The 25420-nt window shown below is 48.9% G+C and overlaps 1 protein-coding gene across 1 annotated transcript; it reads right to left on the bottom strand.

Annotated features, from left to right (window-relative positions):
- Nucleotides 1–17239: 17239 nt before the first annotated feature.
- On the bottom strand, nucleotides 17240–25036 carry PRDM13 (PR/SET domain 13). The gene is made up of 4 exons (XM_063331114.1): nucleotides 24896–25036; nucleotides 23028–23159; nucleotides 22809–22929; nucleotides 17240–18717 (listed from the first exon to the last, which is right to left on the bottom strand). Exons 1-4 carry the CDS (start codon nucleotides 25034–25036, stop codon nucleotides 17240–17242), a joined length of 1872 nt encoding a protein of 623 aa, XP_063187184.1.
- Between the last annotated feature and the right edge of the window lie 384 nt (nucleotides 25037–25420).

Raw genomic sequence — 25420 nt, forward strand, 5'->3', positions numbered from 1 at the left:
AATTGGGGAGTTATAATAAAAAAAATCATTTCTCTCTTCATCTACCTAAAATGTGATTTCTACAGCCATTATATAATTAATGGTATTTTTCGGTAACATTATTAAGAACAAATGAGCTAGTGTTTCTGAAATAATCATAAAGATGCAAATACTGAAAGTTCCTTATTAGAACTGGTTGTTCAGCATGAGGCAAGTGGCAGGAAAAAAATCTTGTCTTGAAAACCGCAAACTGAACTTTTTTCAGTGTTGAAAAAGGATCAATTTCTATCTTTCTACTATCAAGAAATAAATCATCCCTATTATCTCTGACACGTTATTTCAAGCTCCTCATTTTTCTCATTTGTTCAGAAAATGTCAACCAACTACTGATCTCCAGCAGCAAACCTAACGTAAGATGAAGAAAGATCAAAAAAAATTCCTAAAAGAACAGGAAAATCTCCCTCCTGTCACTACTACTCTTTACCAGAAAATGTCAGTCCACCATGAAATAAATGTTGTTCTTGACTCTCAGTCAAGCAGTCATTCACAGGTGCATGTCTGAAATGTGTCACTGTAAGCAATGGTAAGCAACATCTTAGGGAAAAAAAATATAAAAATAAAGAACAACCATCTCTTGGGAGATATTTATGGCTCCGTGAGCAACAGCCTGGATAGCTTTTAGTCAGCTAAGTTAGATGATATACCTCACCACCTTCAGATGTCTTGGGTGCTGAAAATCCATACTAAATGTTATTAATATAGAGGAACAAAAGGAGTGATACAGGGAACAAAGAGGAGAGAGAGACTTGTCTGTATTATATGGAGAAGGACATTGGAATCAGGTGCACAAATATCATCATGTCAACACTCAGTCCACCAGAAACTTCATTTATCTTAAGGCAAATTAATTTTTATTTTTGGTAATGTTTCTCTAAAGAGAGAAAAGCAGCCAGAAAGCACAAGAAATGCAGAAGTAAATATTCAGTCCTCCAGGATGTTTTCTGTTGGCAGAAGGTGAAATAACTCACATCTCCACAAGAGCCCTGGGACTTTGGTGTCGGCATTTCCAGCAGATTCCTGCTGTCCTGAGCTACCCTGCGCCACAACGGCAGCAGAAGGCTCCAAACAAAAGGAATAACATAACCCAAAATGCGTGAGAGCAGACAGAAACCCATTGCATGGGCCCGATGGCAGTCCATCAAAGTCATGTCTCCTTTCCCCCAGCCCACGCTCTGGCCCACCAGGTGCTTCTGCCGGCTGAGGGCTCCCTCACGGGGAGGGGGGATGCAGGGAAACCATGTCTCTCCCAGCAGGAAGCTACAGGCTAGATCTGAGCTGATGGTAAGAAATGAAGGCTCCACTACTGTGGTGAGGGGGTAAGCAAGATACCTAATTTTCACGACAAGGTCTTTTTTACTTTTTATTTTTTATCCTTATTTTTTTTTTAATTATCGCAAATAAACTTTTTCGACACATTATAATTCATCTGACTCCTTGGAAACGTCACATCTCCCACTTACTCCACTGATGATGGGAAGAGGCTCTGTCCTTAGCTGACTCAGACTGTCAAAGTGGCTTCTTCCTGGCTAATTGTTAAACATCCTGCTTTAGCATAATTTCGTAACCTTGCTCTTCCTCTCACAATATTACGTAGCATTTGAATACCTTCTGTGATACTGTCGCTCATTTGCAATGCCACCAAAAAGCTTGGAGGAAAATTATGTACATCTTAGTGATTTATCAGAATAGTTTTAATTTTGTATTTTAAAACTCATAGCAGCAGCTTAAATTTGCCTGTGACTATACCAATACGTTCCCAGTATTTGCTGTAGTGCACAGAAGTCAGTCTTATGGATTTTCTGTCTGTTAGTAGGAAAAAAAATCACAACTTATTGATCAAATTATGTGATACACATACTAAATATTACAAATACATGAGTACCCGAAAAAGTATTCTCAGGTTTGTATGGACCTCTCGGGTTCTTCAGTAAGGCCCTTTCACTGTGTTCACGTCAAACACAGCATTAATTTACAAACGAATGTCTTTTTCTTTGTTTGATCACAAAATGCACCTTATTTACATGTCTGGTTTTGCGCTGAAGTATTTACCAGTCTTCTTTAGCTGGTCTAAGCGATACCTGGTACTTGCTAGTTGACACAATACACTTACCAGTGAGTTCAGATGACGGGGGGGGCGGGGTGGGGGGCAGGGAGAGGAAGTTTTTATGAAAGTGGGGCCTGGATACAATAAATAAGTCAACGAAAAAATGAAACATGAAAGGTGGCAAATCATAAACAAAATAATATGTGTGTGAATATGAAGCATGGAGCTATGTCTATCTATGAAAAATGCTAATTCTTGCTCTTGAGCCTCACTGCCAGACTGTAGCTTTCCAATGAGTGTTCAGAGTGCACCTTTGCACGATCGCTCCATTTTCGTTTCAGTTTATGCCTCTTACCTCTTGTCCTGTTGCTGGGCACCACTGTGAAGAGCTCGGCTTTGCCACCTTTACTCACTGCCATCAGGCATATGTACACATGGAGCAGATTCTCCTGAGCCTTTTCTTCTCCAGGCTGAACAACCCCAGATCTTTTAGCCTCTACTTGTATGCCAGGTGCTCCAGTTTCTTAATCCTCTTCATAGCCCTTCACTGGACTCATTCCAGTAAGTCCCCGTCTCTCTTGCACCAGGAATCCCAGACCTGGACCTAGCACACCAGATGTGTCTCACCAGGGCTGAGTAAAGAGGAAGGATCACCTCCCTGCTGGTGATGCTCTGTCTAATCCAGCCCAGGAGACTGTTGGCCATCTTTGCTGTGAGGACGCACTGCTGGGTCACACTCAGTTTGTTGTCCATCAGGACTCTCAAGTCCCTCCTGTAAAACTTCTTTCCAGAAATTTCATCCCCAGCACATAGCGGTCCATGTAGTTCTGCCTTCCTTCCCAGGGTCAGGACTTGGCATTTCGCTTTGTTGAACTTCACGAGATGCCTCTCAAACTGTTTCTTGAGCCTGCCAATGTCCTTTTGATCTGCAGCATAACCGTCTGGTCTACAATCACTCCTCCCAGTTTTGAATCATCTGCAAACTTGCTGAAGGTGCAGTCTACCCCATCATCCAGGTCATTAAGAAGATGTTTGTAATTGATGAACATTATTGGCCTCAGTATTGACCCCTGGGGCACACTGCTAGTGACTGGCCTCCAGCTGGACTTCAAGTTGTCGATCACAACCTTCTGAAACCATCAGTTCAGAAGGTTTTCCATTTGTCTAGTTCATTCTTCATCAGTTTGCCAATAAGAGTGTTGCAGGAGATGGTGTCAGATGCCTTGCTAATTTCAAGATAAACAGCTATGCAAGACATTCTGTTCTCATTCTTTTAACTATGATCAGCTGCGGCTGCACTGAATTTACCAAGTCTCCCAAGCCCTGAGCAACCTGGTCTGAACGACCCTGCACTGACCCTGCTGTGAGCAGGAGATTGGGCTGGTTGGCCTCCTGAATGATCCCGTGTTTCGTTATAGCAAAAACAGCTGAATTGCTCCTCACCAAGAACAGGACCCAGGGCTAGGGTTTTCCTGCTATGGAAAGGAACTGGGATGGAGGAGCCGTGGAACTGCCATGAAGGATCAAGCATGCTTCTCCTGTTGGACAGGAGGACAGGAGAGACAAGGGCAGTGAATGCTGCTGCTGAGAGGGTCAGGCTGCCCAGGGACGTGTTTGAGTCACCATCCCCGGAGGTATTTAAAAGACAGGTAGATGTAATGCTTAGAAATATTGTTTAGTGATGGTTTTTGTTAGTGTTCGGTTGGTGGTTGGACTAGATGATCCGAAAGGTCCCTTCCAATCTGAGCAATTCTATGATTTCCCACATTAAGCACTGAGCTACTGCTCCAGCTCAGCTCCCCACATCCCAGCACCTGCGACACTGAGCGTGGGAGCCCCTCGTGTCAGCCGCAGCAGTCTGCTGCTCTGGGTGAACCCACCTGGTAATTGTGAGCTCCGGCTTACAGTGCTCCTTTCTGACTGACAAAGAACATTTCCTGGTTGCAGGAGTGAATGTAAAGCCTTAAATCTAGAAGAAAAATGTCAGAAAGAGGTGAATAACAAGAAAAGAGCAGCTGATCATGCAGGCTTAGCAGTGTGCAAAAGGTTATTTTTTTTGCTAATATTTTTTCTATTGTTTGCTCAGAGTTGCTAGACTTTCAATAGCCTACAGTGCAGTGTGGAAAGAATGCAGTTATTAGATTGTGCTAAAGAAACTCAAAGAATATGAGATCCTAGAAAAAAAGATACTTCTAAAAGACATGATCTTATTTTTTTTAAAATCTCAGACTGGTGATTTCTTTTTATCATTTAACACACCTGAGATTGTTGAGTCAGACATGCAGTATAGTAATGCCTGTGGCCACATTAACTCAAAATCCGCTTATAATAAGGATCAGAAACACAAAATCGAAAAAGTAACTGTTAGATGATTCTCATCTAGATTTCTAAAGGTTGCAGAACCAGACTTTAAGTTTTAAAGGGAATATAAATAATGGTACAGAGAATTCAAAGGCAAAGGTGGAGAAAAATTCACCCTGAGGAGTCCATAAATTGCAAAACTAGGTATCTGGTGAACAAATTAAGACAGTATCTGACATTAAGGTGAAAGTCTGTGTAAACGTGACTAAGTTATATTGAACACAGACTGATAAAACTGAGATAATGGACAAGTCAAGAAATCACTCCTTACTGTGGTAAGGTAAAATAAAAACTCAAAAAGGTAACATTTGTAAGAGTTTTGGAAAATGGAGAGCTTACTTGCAGGCTGAAAGTATACCAGGTGTTAAATCCTGTTGGTCACTTTAATATTGTTATGAGGTTGTTAATTTGAATTGTCCCTGTGAGCACATCCAGGACTAAATTATCCTTTCTCCATCCACACTGCATGGCACTTCTGGAGGCTCCCAGTCACATCCGTACTCCCCCAAACATGTCTCACCTGTCCTTTGAGGTCTAACTGCACATTTGGCAAGCCGCCTTCTCCTGGGCTCTTCATAGTCATCTGCATCCTTCACAGCCTTTGTAACAGACATGTCATTACTTTTTGCTTCAAACCAGGGGCTAGGAAGGGGACCACTGGAAACAGGACGGTTCAGTGGGTTATCAGCCTTTTCCGTGCTCTTCCCATGCTTCGAATTGTTGACAAGATATACAGAGCAGTGAACATCTGCTCTGTAGGACTGGCTCATCCCAATGCAGGAGGCTCCTGCAGGGATGCGGCACACTGTCACATCTCATGGTGTTCATTTGTCATCTTCCCAGCATGTGTCCTCAAGCCTGGGCTCCTTCTCCTCGGAGGGAGCCCCTGAGCCTGGCGCAGCATCAGTAGCTCTCGCTGTTACCCAGGGACATGGCCAAGGCTGGTGGGGAATCAGGGGCCTTCTCTGATTAGTGTATGTGCGGTTGAATCCTGAAGCTAAGGTCCTTCCCCAGGGCACTGATTCAAGAGACAAGACGCATGTCAACAAGTAAGACTTTTTTTTTTTTTTTTTGCCAGAAACCTCTACTGCAGTCTGATACCATCATTCCTACCCAAAGAGATCATGGGCAAAGAGCAGGCCCTCTTTAACACCCCCCATGATTATGTAACTCATTTCATAGAGAGTGACCTGCCCCTCGGCCTCAAACACCCTGAAGTTGGCCACTTACAGACAGAGTCAGGCTTAATCCACCGAGCTGAGGGTGGGAGACTCGGGGAAAGACAGCAATGTCCAGAGACGTCTCTCAACGGAAACAGATCTCACGAAACCCAGATCTTTCCTTCTGAGCCATTAAAACTGAGGACTAATTCCCGGGGCAGCCATAAAAAAAAAAAAAAAAAAAAAATTAGAACAGCCTCGGTCAAGCTGCCCTCTTACACAAAATCCCTGAAAAAATAATCATCTTCCTCAAACTTTTCCTACGATCTTTAGGCTGTTTTTTTTTTAACTGAATCTACAAAGGAGAATGGGCATCCCTTACGGGTAGAGGTGGAGCAGGACTGGACATAAAGCAAAGCCTGGAGCTCCAGAAGGGCAGAACTGAAAAGTAATCATTCAAGCATAAAAATCTTCACACTTTAAGACTGAGTAGGCTAATTTTGAAGGCATCTGAGAAAATCAGAATTCTGACCAAAAAAGCAGCTATTGCAGTAACATTTGCAGTGAAACTCCTGTGGGTATATAACAATTTTGTAGAAACAGTGTTAAAATTGTTTAAACTATGTTTAGAAAAGCCAGAGTCCAATACAGATACCTGCTCGATCCTACGCAAGACCACAGCAAAATGCTCGACACCGATGTCGTTGGACATTCTGGAACGTTTTGCAAGATAAAACGTAGACAGAGATCATCTGGCACGAAAAAGATGGTTTAAAAAATGGTTTGGGAATAGACTGAAAGGGGGCAAGTGCAAGCTGACTTTGGTTAAGAAGGTCTGTGTATTAGCAATACAAAGGACCCAAATTAATATATCCTGCTCCTCAGGGCTTAAAACTTGACCCAGTAATTCAGGTGAGGACTACAAACTGTCTTGGCTTCTTTGAAAGAGATACTGAAGAGCTAACTCAAACTCTACCAAAGAGCTAAAGCTCAAGTTAAACTCTACTAAAGAACTAGCTCAAGTTAAACTCTACTAAAGAACTAACTCAAGTTGAGAGCTCAAAAGAGATAATGCTGCTAAAGAGCGCTGAATTAAGCTATTAGGGATTTCTACTTAAGATTTAAGAAATCTTTCGCGTATTACATCCATGGTCTAATCAAATGGTGCTGTAGCTCCTCTACAACATCACAAACTCGCTTCAACTCAACATCATTACTGCTTACCATTTTTCTCATAACTTTTGTCTTCTTCTGCTTGATTCCGTTTCTGTGACACCTTCCCTGTCTCCAATGGTCAAGCCCTTAACAAGGACTTGGTCTAGCAGGGGGTAAGATGCATTTCCATCATTAACAATATATTATGGTCCAACATGAGTATGTTGCATAGTTGAGCATTTTTTATTTTAGAAGTAGAGAGTTGTTACTTACACGTAGCACATTCTCAGTGTTTGGGCAAGGTCCATAGAGAACACACAGTGGGGAGTAGGAAAAGGGGCAGCTTGAGCTAGGCAAGGCAGGCGAGAAATGGGCTAGAAGATAGAAAATTAGAGAGACAGATGGGAGCTAATTTGCACAAGACCTTGAAGGAAAGAACAAGGAGTTTGAACTGCATGCGGAAAGCTGAAATGCAAGAGATTTCACCATAAACATTCACACCGAGAGAATGATATTTAAAAGCCTTAATAAGATATGAATTTGGGTAACAGTTTAATTATCTTTCTGAGAGAATGACGCAGGTGACCTAAGCCTCGGAACCATTTTTCATATTGTTTTCCCCATCTGTGGAGTCACTAAATAATTATGCCATTATTGTGATTGAGGCCTCACTTCTGAGGAATTTCAGCAACACCTGGATATACTGACATTAACTGGTTCAGTGATTAAACTTCCCTCAGTTGCTTTAGTAACCACGTCTTTGATGGGATTAAAGAATTCTGTCACCATCACTTTTCTGAAATCCCCACCAGTCTCTACTTTACTAATCCACTAATTTGGTTCCTCCTATTTACCAATGTGCTGACCACCAGGCAACAGCACTGATTGCAGGACCACCTGCTGGGGTGATATTTGAGAATGTCTTTGCAAATATATCCTAGTTTTCCTCAGTGTTTGAGCAGGCTTTTTTCTCTGTTGAATATCCAGCCAGTACCCGACTAAGGATCCCAAAAGGGTGTTTCTCCATTCCAGAAAGGACCCTTGGAAAGGCTGTGGTGACACCGCCTCTTTCAGCATCTAGGTCTTGGATAAGGAAAGTGAGCTATATCTTTGCATCCCACTTGATCTGTGCCTTCCTTAAAGCAGCAGTGTCTTTCCAGGATCTAAGCTAACAGATTCTAAGGTAGACTCTAACAGTCAAGGGACAAATCAGACTATTTTGCAAACTATTGCATCTGGAATTTTCTAAAGAGCCCGAAAAAAATACGCACCAAATGACCATCATAATTCCTCAAGAGTCAGACACCGAGCTCCTTGTGTAACGCTCCAGCCAACAGCTTTAATTGTGCTGAGATACAGGTGATGTGAGTGGAGCTGACTGCACTCCAACAGCGTCCCAGGCTGGATGAGGGCAGGAGAGCGCAAGGGCAGGATAACATTAGAAGCCGTGTGGCATCCTATGCTTTGACAGTTGCGTACGGTCACTTCTGCAGCTCTTTTACCTCTTGCAACTTTTGGCACCGGGCTGCAAACAGGCGTTTTAGGTGAGCCCAAAGACCTATTGAGAAGCAGTCTGAGCACAGGTCTACCCATGTACCTTTCTGTGGATGCCCAAATATCTCTTTTTCGTGGAAATGCATCATACAGCCACCATATGACAGGCAAAGTCACTCCAGAGTCCACTCTAGAAAGGGCCCCGTCACTTGCCAAAAGGGTAAATGGGATTTATAGGCAGATGGAGTCTGGCTTGTCCTTTGAGTAGCGTGGTTGTACCTGCCAAAGCAAAGTCCAGCAGAGCTGACACGCAGACATGGATAAGGAAAATTACCAGGCTTTTGGGAGGCTGTTGACAGAGGATCTAGCACAAAAGATTAATGAAATCTGTGTAAACTCCTATTACCTCTGCTTCTGCTATATGTATTCTTCAGAAATACAGACACACAGATTCTTTAGAACTGACTGTGATTCTGTCACTCAGTTCCTTGTTAGTTTTGGCATCTTTCGTAAGCATGACAGATAGAAGCAACTCTGAAAGTCTTGGAAGGGTGCAGAGGAGACATCAGGGAAAGCATGCACACCACAGAAGACTGTGCCAAAACAAATGAGTTTATAAAGATCACTTTGCTATGTAGTCTATTTGAACATTGTACATGCCATGTCTTTCACCGTATATTCTTCAGACTATAAATAAATCAAATTGACATATATTCACAATCTAGCACCATCTGCTGCGTAGAAGAGGAAGGCATTTTAAAAGCAGAAAAAGGATCTGTTCCTTTTCTTACACCACACATCTTAATCAGTGAAATGTATTCCTGTTTTTACAAATGCGTAGCTTGGCTTTAAATATAACGAGCATTTGAAAAGAATGATTTGAGGAAACCCTCCTAACTATGGATTCTCATTTACTATTAGTTTCTCCACTGCATTAAAATTCATTTATTTCCAAAACACTAAGCTGAGAGCAAGAAGCAGGAAGGTCTCGTTTGAAGTGTGGTGAATCAGACCTTTGTGGAAGAAATGCATATAATCAGAGATAAGGTTTATGTTTTATATACAAATTCTTCTAATTTAAGATAAACATGGGATTTAATAATTGAGGCAAATAGTTCTCTGCATCATCATATAGTGGTTTTACTTGCTAATTATATTTTTCAACTGTTTTATATATATATACCCTTACAACAGGTCTTTTTTTTTTTCATTAGCTGTGACAAAAGTATGAGATGTTATTCCCAACAAATTTCATTCAGGAACATAAGTTATGCCTTTCTTTCCTATTTATTACTCAATTAAATATATATATGTGTGCGCGCGCGCGTGTGTGTGTGTGTGTATATGTATTCCTGAAATGTTAGGTGTCTATCTCTTTTCAAAGTTTTTGGAAGATTGTGGCAAAGCACAGAGGCATATTCTGAAATTAATACATACAGGCTGCCTCAAAAAATTAAGCTTAAGCAACTTTGCTCCCCACAGGACACTAAAATTAATTCATTAAGGAACTCAGCTCTCCTTCATTTCTTCAATAGCTAAGCTGCCTCATTTGACTTTAACATACAATCTGTTACGGAACCACTGAAATCGTTCAATATAAAACACTTGTTCACAGTTTCTTATGTCTCTCACACTAAAATATTGAAAAATTATTTAGCTTCCTCCCTCTGCTTTGTCCAAAAGTCTAATGCCTTATTATTAGCAAAGTGGTTGTCAGCAACAGAAAAAAAAAAAGGATGTTAAATCAAGTTTCTGCTTTAAAAACAGAAAAGAGAAAAAGGAAAAGAGCCCACAAAATTTCAGCGTACTGATGCAGTGAATTCTGGCCTGTGCAAAGCTGGAATAGTTTTCCTTATAGGTGCTGACCCAAAGACAACTATCACTGTGGGCCACAGGGTGCCAGAATCCTGCCTGAGCTCTGACCAGAGGCTGAAGATGGTCCCGAGTCCTTTGTTTCAATCAAAAAATGTCTATTTTCTGCTTATTTCTACAAGGAGGGGCTCTCTCAACAGTTAAAATGCACAAACTGTAGGCCAGCCACCATTGGTATAGCTGTTTGGACGCAATTTGAAGTGGCTGCTTAGCTGCAAATGTGAATTCTCAACAGGATGCTTTAGCCCTGTGCTGTGACCAGCAGGATCTTTGGTGAAGTACCTCTGAAAACCCTGGAGTATCCAGCCTCTTTGATTTTTCAATAAATATACTAAAAAAATACACTGTCTGCTTCTTTTAGCATTTCTTTTGGTGAGCTACTGCATAGTTTAGAGTACTGGAAAATGGAAAAGTCGAAGTTCTACACAGATAAATAGGACTCAGAGCTGAAATGTATTTTTAGTACTCCAATTTTCTGAATAGAGCTAAAAAAAAATAATAATAAAATTGCTCATGCTGTAAGAACCAGTCATATGCTCCAAAGTTAACGACAGGCTCCAGCCGCTCTGACTCACCAGCAGGTTTTACAAACTACAAAGGAATACAAAGGCTTCACCTCTGCTCATTCTTCCTGACGTTTTCCCCATGCAACTGTTTATTTATCTGCAACGTGGCTAAAATGATGCCAACAGCGAAAAAGCTATGAATTATTCCTTAGCGCTCTGAACCTTAGTTTATTGATGTTGTCTCCATTTCAGATCAGGACTTCAAATTACCTGGTACCAAATCATTCCCCTCAGGAGCAAGCCATCTACAATTTCTACAAAAGAATATAAATACAAGCCCTTCCACTGGAATGGGATAATACATTCCAAAGCAGAAGAGATAAAAAATTGTGAAACATTAAACATAAAAAAAAAAACACACCCAGATGCAAGTCTACAGGAAAACCTTGTGAACTTTGATCATAGTTTTCCATAATATTTCCAAATATCAGCTCTAAACATAGCTGAATATATACCTCGGATCTAGCCATCTAGCTCTTCAGCTATGGTTTTTTTCAGTTGCTAAGAAACTTCTTTCTCCTGTTTCTTGTAAAATACAAGTTTATAACATCCGACATGCTGTAGGGAATCATTCCTCATTGGATTGACTTTGAATATACCTGAAAGCATTTTGTTGCTCCTAGATTTTATCCGCTATGGTCCAATGAGCTCCAGTGAGCTTGAACCCGACCTTGACATGTTGCTCTTTACCTTCAGGTGATAATTCAGAAAGTAACTGCTCACAGTCAAGTTTAAAATCATTCTTTTCAGACAGTTTTGAGGAAAACAAAAAGATCAAAAACAAGCCTTGACCTTCACCATTCCCTAACCCGAAGCCAAGTGCAGTTAGATTTTCTCCCATCCTCGTGTCTGCTTGTCACACAGGAAGTTTGAAGCCAAGGCTTGCCGTTCACTGCATCGGGTGCAGGTCTGGGGATTCTTTTTTTTTTTTGGTATTGAAAATACAGCCTACAAATACAGCGACTATTTCAAAATGTATTTCCAAGCACGTAACTTATAGTGCAAATAGAAAAACAGTTCCCTGAAAATACTTTCAGCATGAATGCACCCAAATGAATTCATAGACTCCCAAATGAATTCATAGGCTTTTCTGAACAAATACATCGTTTCTTTGCCACATCAGAGTTGTGGCCATAGAAAGGGACCCTTAAGAACATGCACTTTTTCATACATGTAGCTGAGCTTTCTGATCAGATCACATCTGTGCGCGCGTGAATTTAAAATATCAGCTGAACAGAAAAAGCTTTGAAACTATACCCCTTTAACTGTATCGAGCCATTGCCTTGCTCAGAAGTGATCAAGTCCTCCCTGAATATTGTACTAGCAACCAGTCCAAAATCTAAGCTCATTTGCATTACAGCAGACTACGTCTGTCTCACCTACATGTCAAAGAACTTGGCAAATTTTAAATCAGTCCCACTGGCTTCACTGAGAAGAGCAGGTATCCAACACTAGCAAAATCAGGTAATTTGACGGGTTGTATAAGGCTGTAAATTCTAGTCTTGTGTTTAAAGCCATTCAGCAAGTTTAGAGGAGTAAGACCAAGATCTCTGGTCTGTAAGACCCTGTCCTACGGCTTGGTCATTCACAGCACCATTGATCTCCCATGTGCATCCTTGGACCATGAACACAACCGCGGTTACAGCATTGAGACTGTAACTACAGCATTAACTATGGCAGAGTTTCATACTGAAACCAAGATCGGTTGGAAAACAAAACTACTCCCAAGATCTTTACAATCTGCTTCTGCGATGCTTTGCGCCTCCTGCCAGACACACCCAGACTTCTTGGTGCTCTTTCTATGAAGAGGCTAATACAGGGCAAGTCAAAAATCATCAAAACTGTTTCTCAAGTTTAAAAAATGGAAAGTTACTCAAATCAATTGTTTTTCCAAGAATACCTGAGGCTGAGCATAAATTTTTGGAAACTGAAAGACCAGTTTCTGGGATGTTTAGACTAGTTTCTAATAATGTCCAAAAGCCTTCACAGTGCATGTATTCTTCTTTACTCTTGGCTTCAGCAAGTAAATAACATTCTATTCTTCACTGCAAAATGCAGCTTTTCATTATTGTCTGTTCAACTTTACTCAGAAAACGTGAGTTCTTCCATAGAAAATAAAATAGTCTTTTAATCCCTATGGCCCTTAAGAAAACAAACGTTCCAATGAGTAACGTTTAAAGGAGATAATTTTTCTCCAGCCTCACCACCATTCTTTCTGCCTACACTTTCCACTTTGCACGGAATGTTTTTCTCATCTAGAAAGCTCTTTTTTTTCCTGTAAATGTGGTTAATTAATTTCTCTGTTATTACAGGATGCAGAGGACATACTTGCCTAACTGCAGCTATCGATAATTACAAATTCAGAAACCCAAACCTGTTCCTGTCCCTTTTGGGTTTTGTTACCCTAGTTGCAAATGGTAGCTACTACGGCCACCAGCCAGCAGCAGCGATGGTAGCCCTAGAGGTGTTAAGAACGCAAAATCCAGGGCACATTGTGCCACGGCTGAGTCTGCCATTAGCTGAGCCACACAACCCGCCACCGGCAGGTTCTTCATCTCCTCTCAGACCCAAATTTGCCCCCAGGGAAACCAAAGGACGGCGCGGGAACCGCCAAGACTGGCGCAGGACTTCCTGACCCCACGAGCCCCGATCCACCGGGCCGCAGGGCAAACTCGCCCAGCGCAGGGGAGAACGCTGCCCGGCCTCCCCCCGCACCGCCCGGCCTCCCCTGGCACCGCACCGGCCCCGCACCGCCCGGCGTTCCCCCGCGTCCCGCCCGCTGCCGGTCCCGCACCGTCCCGGCCCCGCCATCGCCCCCCGCCCGGCTCCGGCACCGCCGGCACCTCGGGGGGCGGGGCGAAGCGCGATGTGGCCAATAGGAGCGCGGCCCGCTGTAGAGCTCAGCCAATCAGCGGCCGCGCCGGCTGTCGCGGGGGCGACCCGCTATGCCCGATACTCGTCGCCCCCGCGGCGGCCGCTCGCCCGGGGCCAGCAAAGGGCGAGCACGGAGCTCCGTCCGGCGTGCCAGAGCCCGGGGGCTGAGACTGCTGATCCGCCACTGCTTTTTCTCCCGAGCTGCTGCTGTCCCCGGCCCCGGCTGCGGCCCCGGCTGCCGACGCTGCCCAAATCACGGAGGTTTCGGGTGAAGGTTGTCACCTCATTCCTGGCCCCAGAGGGACAGTAAAACAAAATAAAAGAAAATTGGAATAGAATAGAATAGAATAGAATAGAATAGAATAGAATAGAATAGAATAGAATAGAATAGAATAGAATAGAATAGAATAGAATAAGCAAAGCGAAGAGAAGCAAAGAGAAGCAAAGAAAAGAGAAGCAAAGAAAAGAAAAGAGAAGCAAAGAAAAGAGAAGCAAAGAAAAGAAAAGAGAAGAAAAGAAAAGAAAAGAAAAGAAAAGAAAAGAAAAGAAAAGAAAAGAAAAGAAAAGAAAAGAAAAGAAAAGAAAAGAAAAGAAAAGAAAAGAAAAGAAAAGAAAAGAAAAGAAAAGAAAAAAGATAAAATAAAATATTAAATTAAATTAAAAAGAAAAAATAAATAAATAAAATTGAAAAGAAAAATAAAATAAAATAAAATAAAATAAAATAAAATAAAATAAAATAAAATAAAATAAAATAAAATAAAATAAAATAAAATAAAATAAAATAAAATAAAATAAAATAAAATAAAATAAAATTTAAAACCACAAGAAAATTAAAAAATAATAGTAATCAACCCTCTCTTCTGACAAGAGGGCTGCCGCAGCGCACCGCACCTCTGACATACGGGAAGCCGCACCCGAGCGCGGTGGCTCCTCGCAGCAGCCGCGCCGTCCTCCCCCCGCAGCGGCCCCGCTGGGCCCGGCAGAGCCGCCCGGGGCGGCGGGCAGCGCCGGCGGGAAAGCTCCGCAGCCGCGCCGGTGCGCGCCCCGGGCGGGTCACGGGAGCGCGCCCTCCGCCCCCGCACAGGGACACGGGGGACCCGGTGCGCGTCTCCGCGAAGGACTTGGCAGGGATGGGGCCCTAAACATGAGATGTGGCAGAATTCCTCCCTGTGTCTCCCCTCTGTATTTTGTATTTCGATTTAGCCGCTGCATAGCAGTGAAAAAAAAAATTAAAAAAAAAAAATTAAAATCCATATCCTGTTTTGTTCTTTTCTTTTTTTCTTTTCTTTTTTTTTTTTTGTCCTCGACTTTGATTATTTGCGGTTGCTTATATTTATTTCGGTTTGTATTTTTTTTCCTAACTCAAAGACTACATTAATTTTTCGATATACGAACAGTTACTTCACACAAATTGACTGCCCCAAGTACTTCTTTTTTTTTTTTTAAAGGTAGCCCAAGTATTACGATTTGATGGGACACTTCTATTAAAACACACAAATGCTACTGACATGTAAATAATTCCTGGATGACAGTTTTATTACTCAACCCTTTCCACGACCTTATAGAGTACCTGGCGCATCTCTCTCCGGCAGCAGCTCCATGGTACGTGCCTTCCCTCGGGAATATTGAAATAGATATTGAAATAAATATTGAAATAAAGAACTCGCCGGCTAAATTCCGGGTCCCGCTGCCAGTGCTATAAATGACAACAGCGCTTGCGACTCCACCGACAGATGAACAAGACTCCGGACTCCGCAGGAGAGACCTTTTCCATTTACTTTCATGACGGAAACACAACTTGCGTCCCGGGATAAAAGCGAACCGAATAAGTGGATATTTAGTGCACTAGCTCAGACCAAAAGAAAAAAAAATCCTAAAGCCTACAGCTTTTGAATCTAAATCAAACCTTTAAAGGAGATCCAAGCCTGGCATTTGAGTTACCATTTCCTATTACTGTCAAGCACGTTTAGCCTTAAGCGAGCAAACAAAGGATCAATTTTGTATCTGAGATTCTATCAGTTTCGTATCTGAGATTCTTTCAGATGCTGGAAGTAATTTGTTTGCATGCTACTTTGCGTCACCTCCACCCGGGACTGAAATAGGGCCCGATCCTGGAAACTCACAGCCTCCTGCCTCTCCGCACCAATCCAAGAGATTTACCATCTGCTTCAGAACAGTGAGCTCCGCAAAATCCAAAAGCGGGGCTCCCTCCGGTCTCCTCTTCCCGCCCGAGTGAAAGCTCCCCTGAAAGTATCAGATCGGACCTGATCGGGGGGTTTACCCGCGTGGAGGCTTTTCCAGGGGAAACAGATATTTTTCTGACAGTCTTTTTTTGTGTTGAACGCGTTTCAGGTTTTTCATACCAACAGTGTAGAGAGATATCTTTTTTTCCCCTTCAGATAAAAGTAACAACGATTCTAAAGAAGAGTGTTTGCAAAAGGGGCACGTTTGACAGAACACAGACAGATAAAGCAGACGAATAATGTTCAGTCTTTAACATCTCTGTGCTGGCCCTTTGCAAAAAAAAAAAAAAAATTATTGTTTTCCAAGAGTCGTAGGTATGGGAAAGAACGGATTTGACTTCGTTTGGGTTTTGCTGGTTTGTTTTGATGAATGAGACAAGGAAAATACTCAGACAAATGTATAATAATATATTATAATATATTATTATAATAATATATATATAAAATACTCAGTGGCAAATTCTTTAGAGCTTGACGGTGAATACCGTGGTATCTGGGCCGAGCTCCCCGTCATCAGAAACGTTATGGAGAAACAGGAGTTCCTGCTGACAGCACTTCAGTGAACCAACTAGACAAACAGTAGTTTGTCAGTAACTTTATTTAAAAAAAAAAAAAATCGCATGACAAACTGGAACCAAGACCAAAATACTGTATCCACTGTACATCATTCATTAGAAAACAAACATACACCACATTTGTATTCTACCAAACAAAGAGTGTATTTCCTTTAAAATTATATAGTGCGTGCTTTTAGATTCATGCTTTTCAATATTTATTTTACATTTGTTACTCAAATATTATCTGTTATAAATAATTGCAACTTGATCAAATGGTGCACCTGTTACTGTATGCAAACCTCTTCCGTGCTGCAAGTGTGGCTTATTGTTGCCTTTTTTTTTCTTTCCTTCTTTCTTTAAAAAAAAAAAAAAAAAAAAAGCTGTTGGTATTGCTTTATTAGGACCCGAGAAAGCACATCTGACGTGTCAAATAAAGTGTATGGATGCCAGAGGCGCTTGTAGACCCAGGACTGCTGGGAACCCCCACGGCTGGGACCGCTGGGACAAGTGACGGGAGAGCACATAGAAAAAAAATCGTTTCCAAAAGGCACAATTTCCTCGACACAAAGGTACAATAAAAATATATGGCCACTGAAATACGGGCGCCGATGGGGAAGCGGTGTCTCTCCGATGGGATCCCGGGCCCGCCAGGGTTTCGCCCCCCGCCATCCTTTCCCGGCACCGCGGCGGGGGGACACCCGCGACGAGCGCGCAGCCCCGCCGCCCGCGGGGACCTGCCAGTCCGCCACCGCCCTCGACACGGCCTCCCGTGGGACCGCCCCGGGAGGCCTGGAGCTCCGAGTAAGTTGGATGGGGGGGGTCTGCGGCGACACCTCCCCACACACCCCCCGCCCCGCCCCGTCCGCCTTCCGCATCACTGCTGGCGGTGCCTGCTGCCGCTCTCCGGGTCGCTCTGGTCGTCGGTGAAGCAGACGTCCACGTCGCTCTCGTTGTCAGTCTTTTGCTCCTGCTCGGGGTGCGGGTAGCCAGAGTCACTCTTGTCCTCGGCCGCCTTGCCGAGGCTCTGCCCCGGGTGCCGGGACTTGACGTGCCGCTCCAGGTCACGGCGCCGCACCAGCACCTTGCCGCAGTACTCGCAGCGGTAGGGCGTGTTGCCCTCGGCGTGCAGGCGGATGTGCTTGTTGAGGTTGCTGGGGTCCCCGAAGGGCCGCAGGCAGACCTTGCACTTGAGGGGCTTGTAGCCGGTGTGAGTCCGCATGTGGATCTTCAGCCCGTACTTGCGGGAGTACAGCTTCCCGCAGTAGAGGCACAGGTGACCCGTCTTGGGCTTCCCGCCGGCCGCCCCCGCCGGCAGCGCCTCCAGCCGCCCCCGGCCCTTCTCGGCCGCCAGCTCGGAGAGCTGCTGCGTGTGCATGGCGATCTCGCGGTCGATGCTGGCCAGCGAGCCCAGCTCGGCGGCGTGCAGCCCCGCCGCCGGCCCCCCGAAGTACGACACCGACTCGGGGTACTTGAGGAGGCCGCCGAGGTGCAGCTTCAGCGGGTAGTAGGGGGCGGCTCCGTAGAGCAGCTCCCCGTTGTAGACGGTGAGCGGCATCACCGGCAGCCCGCACTCCCCCGCGTACGCCTTCAGCCCCTCGAAGGGCGGCAGCCCGAAGCGCTCCAGGGCGCCGCCGGGCAGCGGCGGGTAGCGGGCGGGGGGCAGCGCGGCGGTGGGCAGCCCCCGCTCCACCTGCCGGAAAGCCGAGGCCTCCTCCAGGGGCGAGAGCAGCGGGAAGGCGCGCAGCCCCCCGCCGCAGGCCAGCCCCGCCGCCGCCGCTGCCGCCGCCGCCGCCGTCGGGGGGGCGGCCTCGCCCGGCAGCGCCCCGCACTTGGGCGGTGCCTCGGCGGCGGCGCGTCCCGCCTTCAGCCCCCCCAGCAGCTTGGAGAAGCCGAGGGCGGCGGCGGTTCCCCGCGCCTCCTCCCGCAGCGGCCCGGCGGGGCGGAAAGCCGAGCGGGCCCCGGGGCAGAGAGCCAGCCCGTTGCCTCCCGCCGGCCCCAGCAGCGGCCCCGGCCCGCGGGCCGCCCCCACGCTCATGTCCAGGGCGCGCTCCTGCTCCTCCTTGCCCGCCCCCCGCTTGGGCAGCCCCGGCTTGGAGAGCGGCGGGGAGGCGGCGGCGACCTCCCGCTTGACGGCCTCCCGCGGGCCGCAGCCGGGGGGCGGGTGGCCCCGCAGCGCGGCGGCCGGCGGCTCCTTGTGGGGGAGGCCGAAGGCGGCGGCGGCGGGCCGGCCGTGGTCGTGGTGGAGAAAGGGCCGTCCGTGGCTCAGCGCGCAGTGGAAGTGGACGTGGGCCTTGAGGCTGTTGGGGTACTTGAAGGTCCTCCAGCAGTACCAGCAGATGTACCGCTCCTCCCCTGCGGAGGCAAGAGGAGGGGACCCGTCAGCGGCGGCCGCGCATCCCCGCGCATCCCCCCGCCGCCCCGGCCCGCCCGCCGCCGTGCCGTGCCGTGCCGTGGTGCGGTGCGGGCGCTGCGCTGCGCGGTGCGGGCTGCGCTCCCGCGGACGGGGCGCCGCGGGGGGAGCAGCTGCTGCCGCGAGTCGTCTGTCGGGGGGCCCATCTGTTGGCGTTTGCGGAGGAGGGAGCGTATGTCAGGGAGTCGGCTGCACCGAACAAAGGCCAATCTAATGATCGTGAGCCCCTCATTACGCGGCGAGACAATATCCGATATGTATGGGCCATATGTAATCGTTCCCTTTCAGAGGACAATGCCCTTTGTGCCCCGTCCCCTAAACATTTCGGCTTCTCTCAAGCGGAACAGACCTCGGTGGCCGCGGCTGTGGTGACTGCCCGGCACCGCGGAGGCACAGGTTTCGCTTCCCCCTCGTGGCCCTGCTTGCCAGGAGTGTGTTCCCACGGAGGAGCATCTCCCCAGCCCCGACGGTGACACGCTGCCTCTGCGGGCAACCTGTCTGTCTGGGTATCTTTTCTTTTTATTTCTTTTCTTTTTCTTTCCTTCTTTCTCCCCCTTCCCTTTCTTTCCTTTTCCATCTTTCTAACTGTCTCTCTCCTCCCCTTTCCCTCTCCCTTCTCTCCTCTCTTTTCTTCTCTCTCCTTTTCTCTCTGTGTACCCATATCCCTCTCTCTCCCGTTCCTCCAGTCACTGCCATACACCGACAAGACGTTTCAGAAGACCCTAGGGTCCCCCCGAGCTGCTGCCCACCCTGCCCGTCCCCAGCTGACCCTCTTTCCTGAACCAACGCACCGAAACGCCACGGGTGAGGCCAAGCGCCACACGGAAACGAGAGGCCGCTGCAAGCCTGGGGCCAGCTCCTCACGTTTTGGGGGGTCGCCTGGGGGGGGGGCCGAGGTAGGGCACAAGCCACCGGGGACGGGGGGGCTTCGGCCCTGCGCTGCGCTCCGCGGCAGCCGTGGGGGGCGGCGGGTCACCGAGGCGGACTTACAAGCCCCGAGAGGGCTTGTAACGCAGCTTTTGGGCCAGGGACCAGACGGTGGCCGGTGCGGGTGAAACACCAGGTATTCGCCCTCCGCGGGAAACTCGGGCAGCGAACTCGCGTGGAAGGATCCAGCGCTGGTGCGTGTCCCGCGTCCCCCGTGTCCTCGCCGTCGTGCGCAGCCCTTCCTCGCTTGCCGTGGAGCGGCGGTCCCGGGCCCTGCAGCCTCATGGAGTCGTTGGACTTGCTTTTTCGCCCCGTCGAGAAGGGAAGGGGGTGGCACCGTGTCCGCCCGGAGCGCGGGTGGGGCAGCGGCTACGGGGATGCGGAACCACGGCCGGGATCGCAGCGCCGTGCTTTGGGGAACGCGTAACGGAGCGGTACGGAACCAAAGGCGTGTGGCCCCGCACGCCCGCCGGCTCTCTCCCTCTGCCTCCATTGGCCGTTGCGGTCTCTCCAGCCGCGCCGTTTGGCCCCGGGTTGTCCTCGGCAAAAGTGTGGCGGGATCGGCAGGACCGGCAGGACCGGCTGCCCACCGCGAACGCCACCGAACCCGGTCCAGCGCTTTTCCCGGCTCAGCTCCAGCCCAGAGACCATCGCTCGGGGGAGAGAAAAAAAAAAAAAAGTGAAAAAAAAGTGAAAAAAATAAGAAACGAAAACAAGGAAAACTACCCCTGTCTCATCACCATAAATACAAATAGATGGGGTCAAACACAGAAGATTTCCAAAGTTTTCTTGTTTCGTTTTGGTTTTGATTTATTTTTTCTTTTTAAAAAGCGCTCTCTGAATTTCTTCCGCCCTGGTGCTTTGCTTTGTTTTGTTTTTTTCCAGCATACTATCCTTAAAATAAGAGCTCTTCAACATTTTGATACACTTATTAATTAGTCCGTATTAATTAGCCTGGAAACTGTGTGGCCGGAGACACAGCAGATCCGCAGGATCAGCCTGCAATCAAGTCTCGCTTCGACGGGACGAGGAGGATGCCACACGCTGGGTGCCTCTGGCAGACCTGTGCTTTCTTGTCGTTATTTCCCCTGAGCAGCCTGGTCCCCATCCGCAGGCAAGGACTGCTGTGCTGGGAGGGCAGAACCCGGCGCTGTGTCCTCCTTCCTGCAGCCGAAACTTCGCCAGAGCCTGGGCTTTCCGAGGAGGGTGACCCTCCGCAGACTCAATCCCTCACTGCCCTTGGTGGGGGAGGACAGAGACGTTACCAAGAGTTTCTTTTCCGGCTGCAGTTTTAGTGCAAGGAGGGATTTGGGCTCTTGCGCATCGCTCGAGTCGGATGGGAGGCGAGCTGCCAGCGCCCGGCGTTTCGGCCATCGTCCCTGCGGGCCGGATCCCGATCACCCTGCGGAGCAGCCAGCCTTGAGGGGTGAGGAGGGCTCAGCGCCTCCCCCGCATCGTGCCCTCTCTTCCTTCCCGGGGATACCACCAGGCTGAAGGGTCTTCTGCATCGGGCAGGAGCAGGGAGGGTCCCCTCGCCGCCAGCTCAGCGGGCTTAGCCCGAGGTGGGCGAGTGCCCGCCGGTCGCGCCGAGCCGCCGCCGCCCCCACTGGGCGCGCCGGGAGCCCGTTTCCCCCCCCCAGGATCAGCGGGAGGATGCGTGAGGGACTGGACCCTCAAAATAATTGTCTCAAAGCTTGCTTAAGCTTCTGTAAATCGACAGCAGGCTTGCGGGCCGATAAGAAGCTTGCTTGTGTCTATTTAGCACTTTCTGCAGACCATTCTTTTGCTTATTGCCACCGGCTGAAAAAGGTGTATTGCCACCAGCTGAAAAGGGTGTAGGCCTTTGGTTATCAGAGTGGCCAGACCCTGTCTACCCCAAACTCGCTGAGGCACAATGACTGTGCTGAGCCAAGTGCTGCCCAAGCAACAAAGGCAGGAAGAGCTCATACGGCGACCGTGTCAAACAACGACTAGCTGGGCACAGGCCACTGTCATGCTGATTGGTCAAGCTACAGACCAACCTGGACTATAACTGGTACAGTGACCCCACCAGAAATTGAGACTCCCACCACCATCACGACTTGAGAACTACGGATCAATGGGACACCGCTGAACTCCAGAGGACGATCGGGACGCTGTCGGGCCTGTGGTGGTGACTATACTCTTGCTGTGTTCTGCAATACCGCTTCTCCTTTCTGCCTTTCCACTACTTCTGCCTTATTCTATCCCTCATGTCAGTGACTATTGCTGGGGAATAACAATAAAGCTACAGTAAGCGGCATCTGACCTCGTTTGTGTCCTACTCTCACGCTTGGAATCATTGCGAACCTCTCCCGGCCCAACTTGGGCTGGGATGTAACACTGTCTTCCCCCGCAAGGATTAGCCAGAGGATGTGCCTGCTGCCAGAGCAGCCCGACGGGTGAACACTGAGGGGTGCCATCTTCTCTCCCCCTCTTTAATGTGCTGCCACCTTATCATTTTTGTTAACATGGGTGTAATTCCAGCTAAGAATCAGCTTGCTGATTGAAACAAGCAGTCCCAGATGACTGTCTTCCCCTCCCCAATATCCTCGGAAATCCTTATTTGAGTGTGATTTGATGACGACTTAATTTTTTACCTAATGCATCCTAATTTACAGGTATTGCCCAGTACCCGTTTCGACTTGACTATGTGAATCTGCCCACAAAATGACCTGAAAAGAGGGTCTGAAGCTCTGACCAAGGAACACACAAGGTGAAAGTGATGTTTTTAGCAACTGCGAAGCCAAATTGCTGTCTTGCATAACAACACGAGCGCTGTTTTCATAGAAATTCCATTTGCCTATCAAAAGATCATTAAATTGTGCCGCTGACAGAACGACTTGAGGCACGGGGGCCCTTCCATACGCTACCGAGTTAATAGATCACCCTTTAAACATAAGCAGATGGAGTCTTAGTTTAAAGGGTGGCAGGTTAAAAGTCACAGCAGCTGTGCTGGCATTAATTTTTCTGAGGAGCCACGTTTGCCTACCGCAGTTTGGGGTCCCCCCTCAAAGGTGTCAATTAAAGAGGGTTTGTTTTGTTTCGTTTAATTTGGCTGCTCTGATATCGATGACCGCATCCGTACCTTTCTCGTCGTGCGTCGGGGTGGCGGTGACGGGGATGTCAAACCACTGCGCCAGGGGGTTGGAGTACCAGACGGTGAGCTCCTCTCCCGGCTGGACATCTCGCAGCGCCCGGTAGAAAATCTGGGAGGGAGAGAAAGAAAACTTCTTCAGGAGGCTTGAGCGGGGAGGCAGGCGGCGGAGAGCGGTGCCAGGCCGTCCCGGAGCCGCGAGTGGGGTACCTGTCCTCCTGGCAGATCCGCAACAGCCTCCAGTGTCTGCTCTTGGGAGTTTCGGGCAGCCCGGATTAACCCTATCCACTCCAGAGCTGAGCTCCCGGCTTCATCCACTAATTCCCCTCTCACCATCCGCACCTGGAAGACAGGCGGCACCGCTGTCACTTCCACGCCACACGAAACAGAAAGACAGCAAAAAGCTTACCCGTCCCCCTCCCCGCTCTGCCTTGCCCGGGCGAGCCTGCTTTCCCACGCCGGGAAGGTCTCTGGGCATGGCAGCTGGGAAGCAGCGGCGACAGCGTGCCGTTTTGCCGCCGGTTTGGCTCTTCCATCCTCGCCCACCTTTGGGCAGGACCTTCCTCGATTCGCAGGTGCCCCGGGAGAGCTGCGGCTGGCCTGGAGGGAGCTGCTGCTCTGCCGGGGTGAGGATGGAAGAGCCCGGGCCCGGCGGGGACCTGCAGCATTGCGAGGGGAAATGGGGAATTTTTCCCTCGGGTCGCACTGGCCCAAACGCACCTTGTTCAGTCGCAGCTGCCGCATTTAGCTTAACGCAATATTAAATGCCCAGATAAGATGTTATTTTTTTTAAGGGTTTCCGCAGCCTTTGAGCCCGTGGCAAAACAATTGCGACACACACGACTTGTCGGGAGACGGGGAGGGGGAAAGGGGAGAGGATTCTGCTTAGCTACAAAGTCTCTGTGGCCCCATCCTTCATAATCTGCTTGCCCATACAAAGAGAAAATGAAGTGCCCGTTCCCTGAATGACCGTGCAATAAAAGTCATCGGAACAAAGCAGTCTAAAGCGAGAAACCAAGGGAGCCAGATGAGAAATAAATTTGAGTGGGCTGGCAGAGCGTTTAAAAACAATTAAAGGGCATTAAAAATCCGAGCGGAACGCGTGAGCCGCGGCTGCCCGGGGGGTAGAAAGAGGGCTCTCATCCGCAGCCCCCTGAAGAGCCTGATGGACGGGGCGAGCACCCTTCATCGCCTCCTCCTCGCTCCTTCCCACCTCGGACACCGTCTGACCCGGTAGTCGGGTGGCCGTCACCCCCCTCCCGCTCCGACCGTGATGGTTGTTTGCCGTTCCGGGGGTCGGAGCTGGCCCCAGGCTTTGCGAGGGGGCCGAGCTGCGCCGGGCTGCCCCGACACCTGCACCTCGCCGCCGCCGCCCCCCGGGGACCCCCGGCCCGCTCGCCCCGAGCTCCCCTCCGGCCCCAGCCAAAGGGGTCGCGGCCGAGGAGAGGGATAGGAAAGGCGGGGGCGGGGGGGCACAAACCCGAGCCAAACGCAGGAATAAACCTGTGCATCCGCCTCTCCTCCTCCGGACAAAACCCGGGGGTTGTGAAAGCCGCATGCCCCCGTCTCGCGGGGGCTCCAGGGGCGAGGAGCCCGCCGTTCCTAGTCCTGGCCCTGCCGGGGAAGGGGGCGATGCCCAAGTGAGCGAAGCCCCGCGGGGCGGGGGCCGGGCGGCGGGACCAGAGCCCTCCGGCACCGGGCACCGGGCAGGGGGCTGCGGCGGCGCGTTCAGCAGGTCTATGTCCAAGGCGGGGGAGCGTCCGCTCCTCCGGGAGAGCCCCCGGGTCCCCTGGCCTCGCCACGGAGGTCGGCTGGGCTAGCGGAGCCCCGTCGGTGAGGAGGAGGGGGAGAGGGCACGGGCGGGCAGGCTTTCCTGGCAAAGCCACGAGGAGACATCTCGGGACGCTCTGGAAACGTTTCCCGTTCCTTTCCTGGCTCGCTCTAAGAAGGGAGGATCGAAGAGAGAGGGGGGGAAGAGCAGCCTCTTGTCTCAAGCCAAGTCAACGAAAAAGCAAGGTCCAGCGGTGCGGGAGAGACCGTAGGAAAAAAAAAATGATAATAAAAAAAAATAAAAATACCTTTTTTTTGGGTCCCGGCTCCCTGCGGTCTGACAGGTACTTGCCCAGTTTGAAGATGCCCGGCACAGGACCCAGCCGCAGCCCGGCCGGGATGCAGCTCTCGGCGCTGACGCTGATGGCCGGAGCCCTGCTGCTTTGCATCGCTGCCTCTGGGTGTGAGCGCTCGGGAACCCCAACTACTTAAGGGGGCCGGAGTGACAGCGGCGGGGAGGGTGAGGACAGGCGTATCTCCGCCCGCAGAGTGACGCGGCGGTGTGCGGGCCGCCGGCTTTTCAACGGGAGCGAGGAGGGGTACCCCTTGGCAGGGGGATGCTCTGGGGGCGCAGAGTTTGGTGAGAGAGTTTGGCTCCTCGAGCAGCTGCGGAGTCCCATCCAAGAGGGTCACATGGAGCCTTTCCCTAACCCTCCTGCATAATCAGGCGGAGTGAATGGCTGGCAGACAATGGGCCAGGCGACCTTCCCATTCCTAAAAATCCAATTTGTCAAGGGCAAAGAAAAGGCGCTGGTGAATCAAAGGTCTGGAGG

The sequence above is a fragment of the Chroicocephalus ridibundus genome, chromosome 3, assembly GCF_963924245.1.
Source record: "Chroicocephalus ridibundus chromosome 3, bChrRid1.1, whole genome shotgun sequence".
NCBI lineage: Eukaryota > Metazoa > Chordata > Aves > Charadriiformes > Laridae > Chroicocephalus > Chroicocephalus ridibundus.

Bases quoted from the DNA above. Each gene is read 5' to 3' on its own strand.
- PRDM13 (XM_063331114.1), bottom strand. From the start codon at position 25,036: ATGCAAAGCAGCAGGGCTCCGGCCATCAGCGTCAGCGCCGAGAGCTGC. The intron at 22,930-23,027 runs GTACCCCACTCG...TCTCCCTCCCAG, and splicing joins CGGATCTGCCAGGAGGACAG to ATTTTCTACCGGGCGCTGCG. The intron at 18,718-22,808 runs GTACGGATGCGG...TTGCCTCCGCAG, and splicing joins CCCGACGCACGACGAGAAAG to GGGAGGAGCGGTACATCTGC.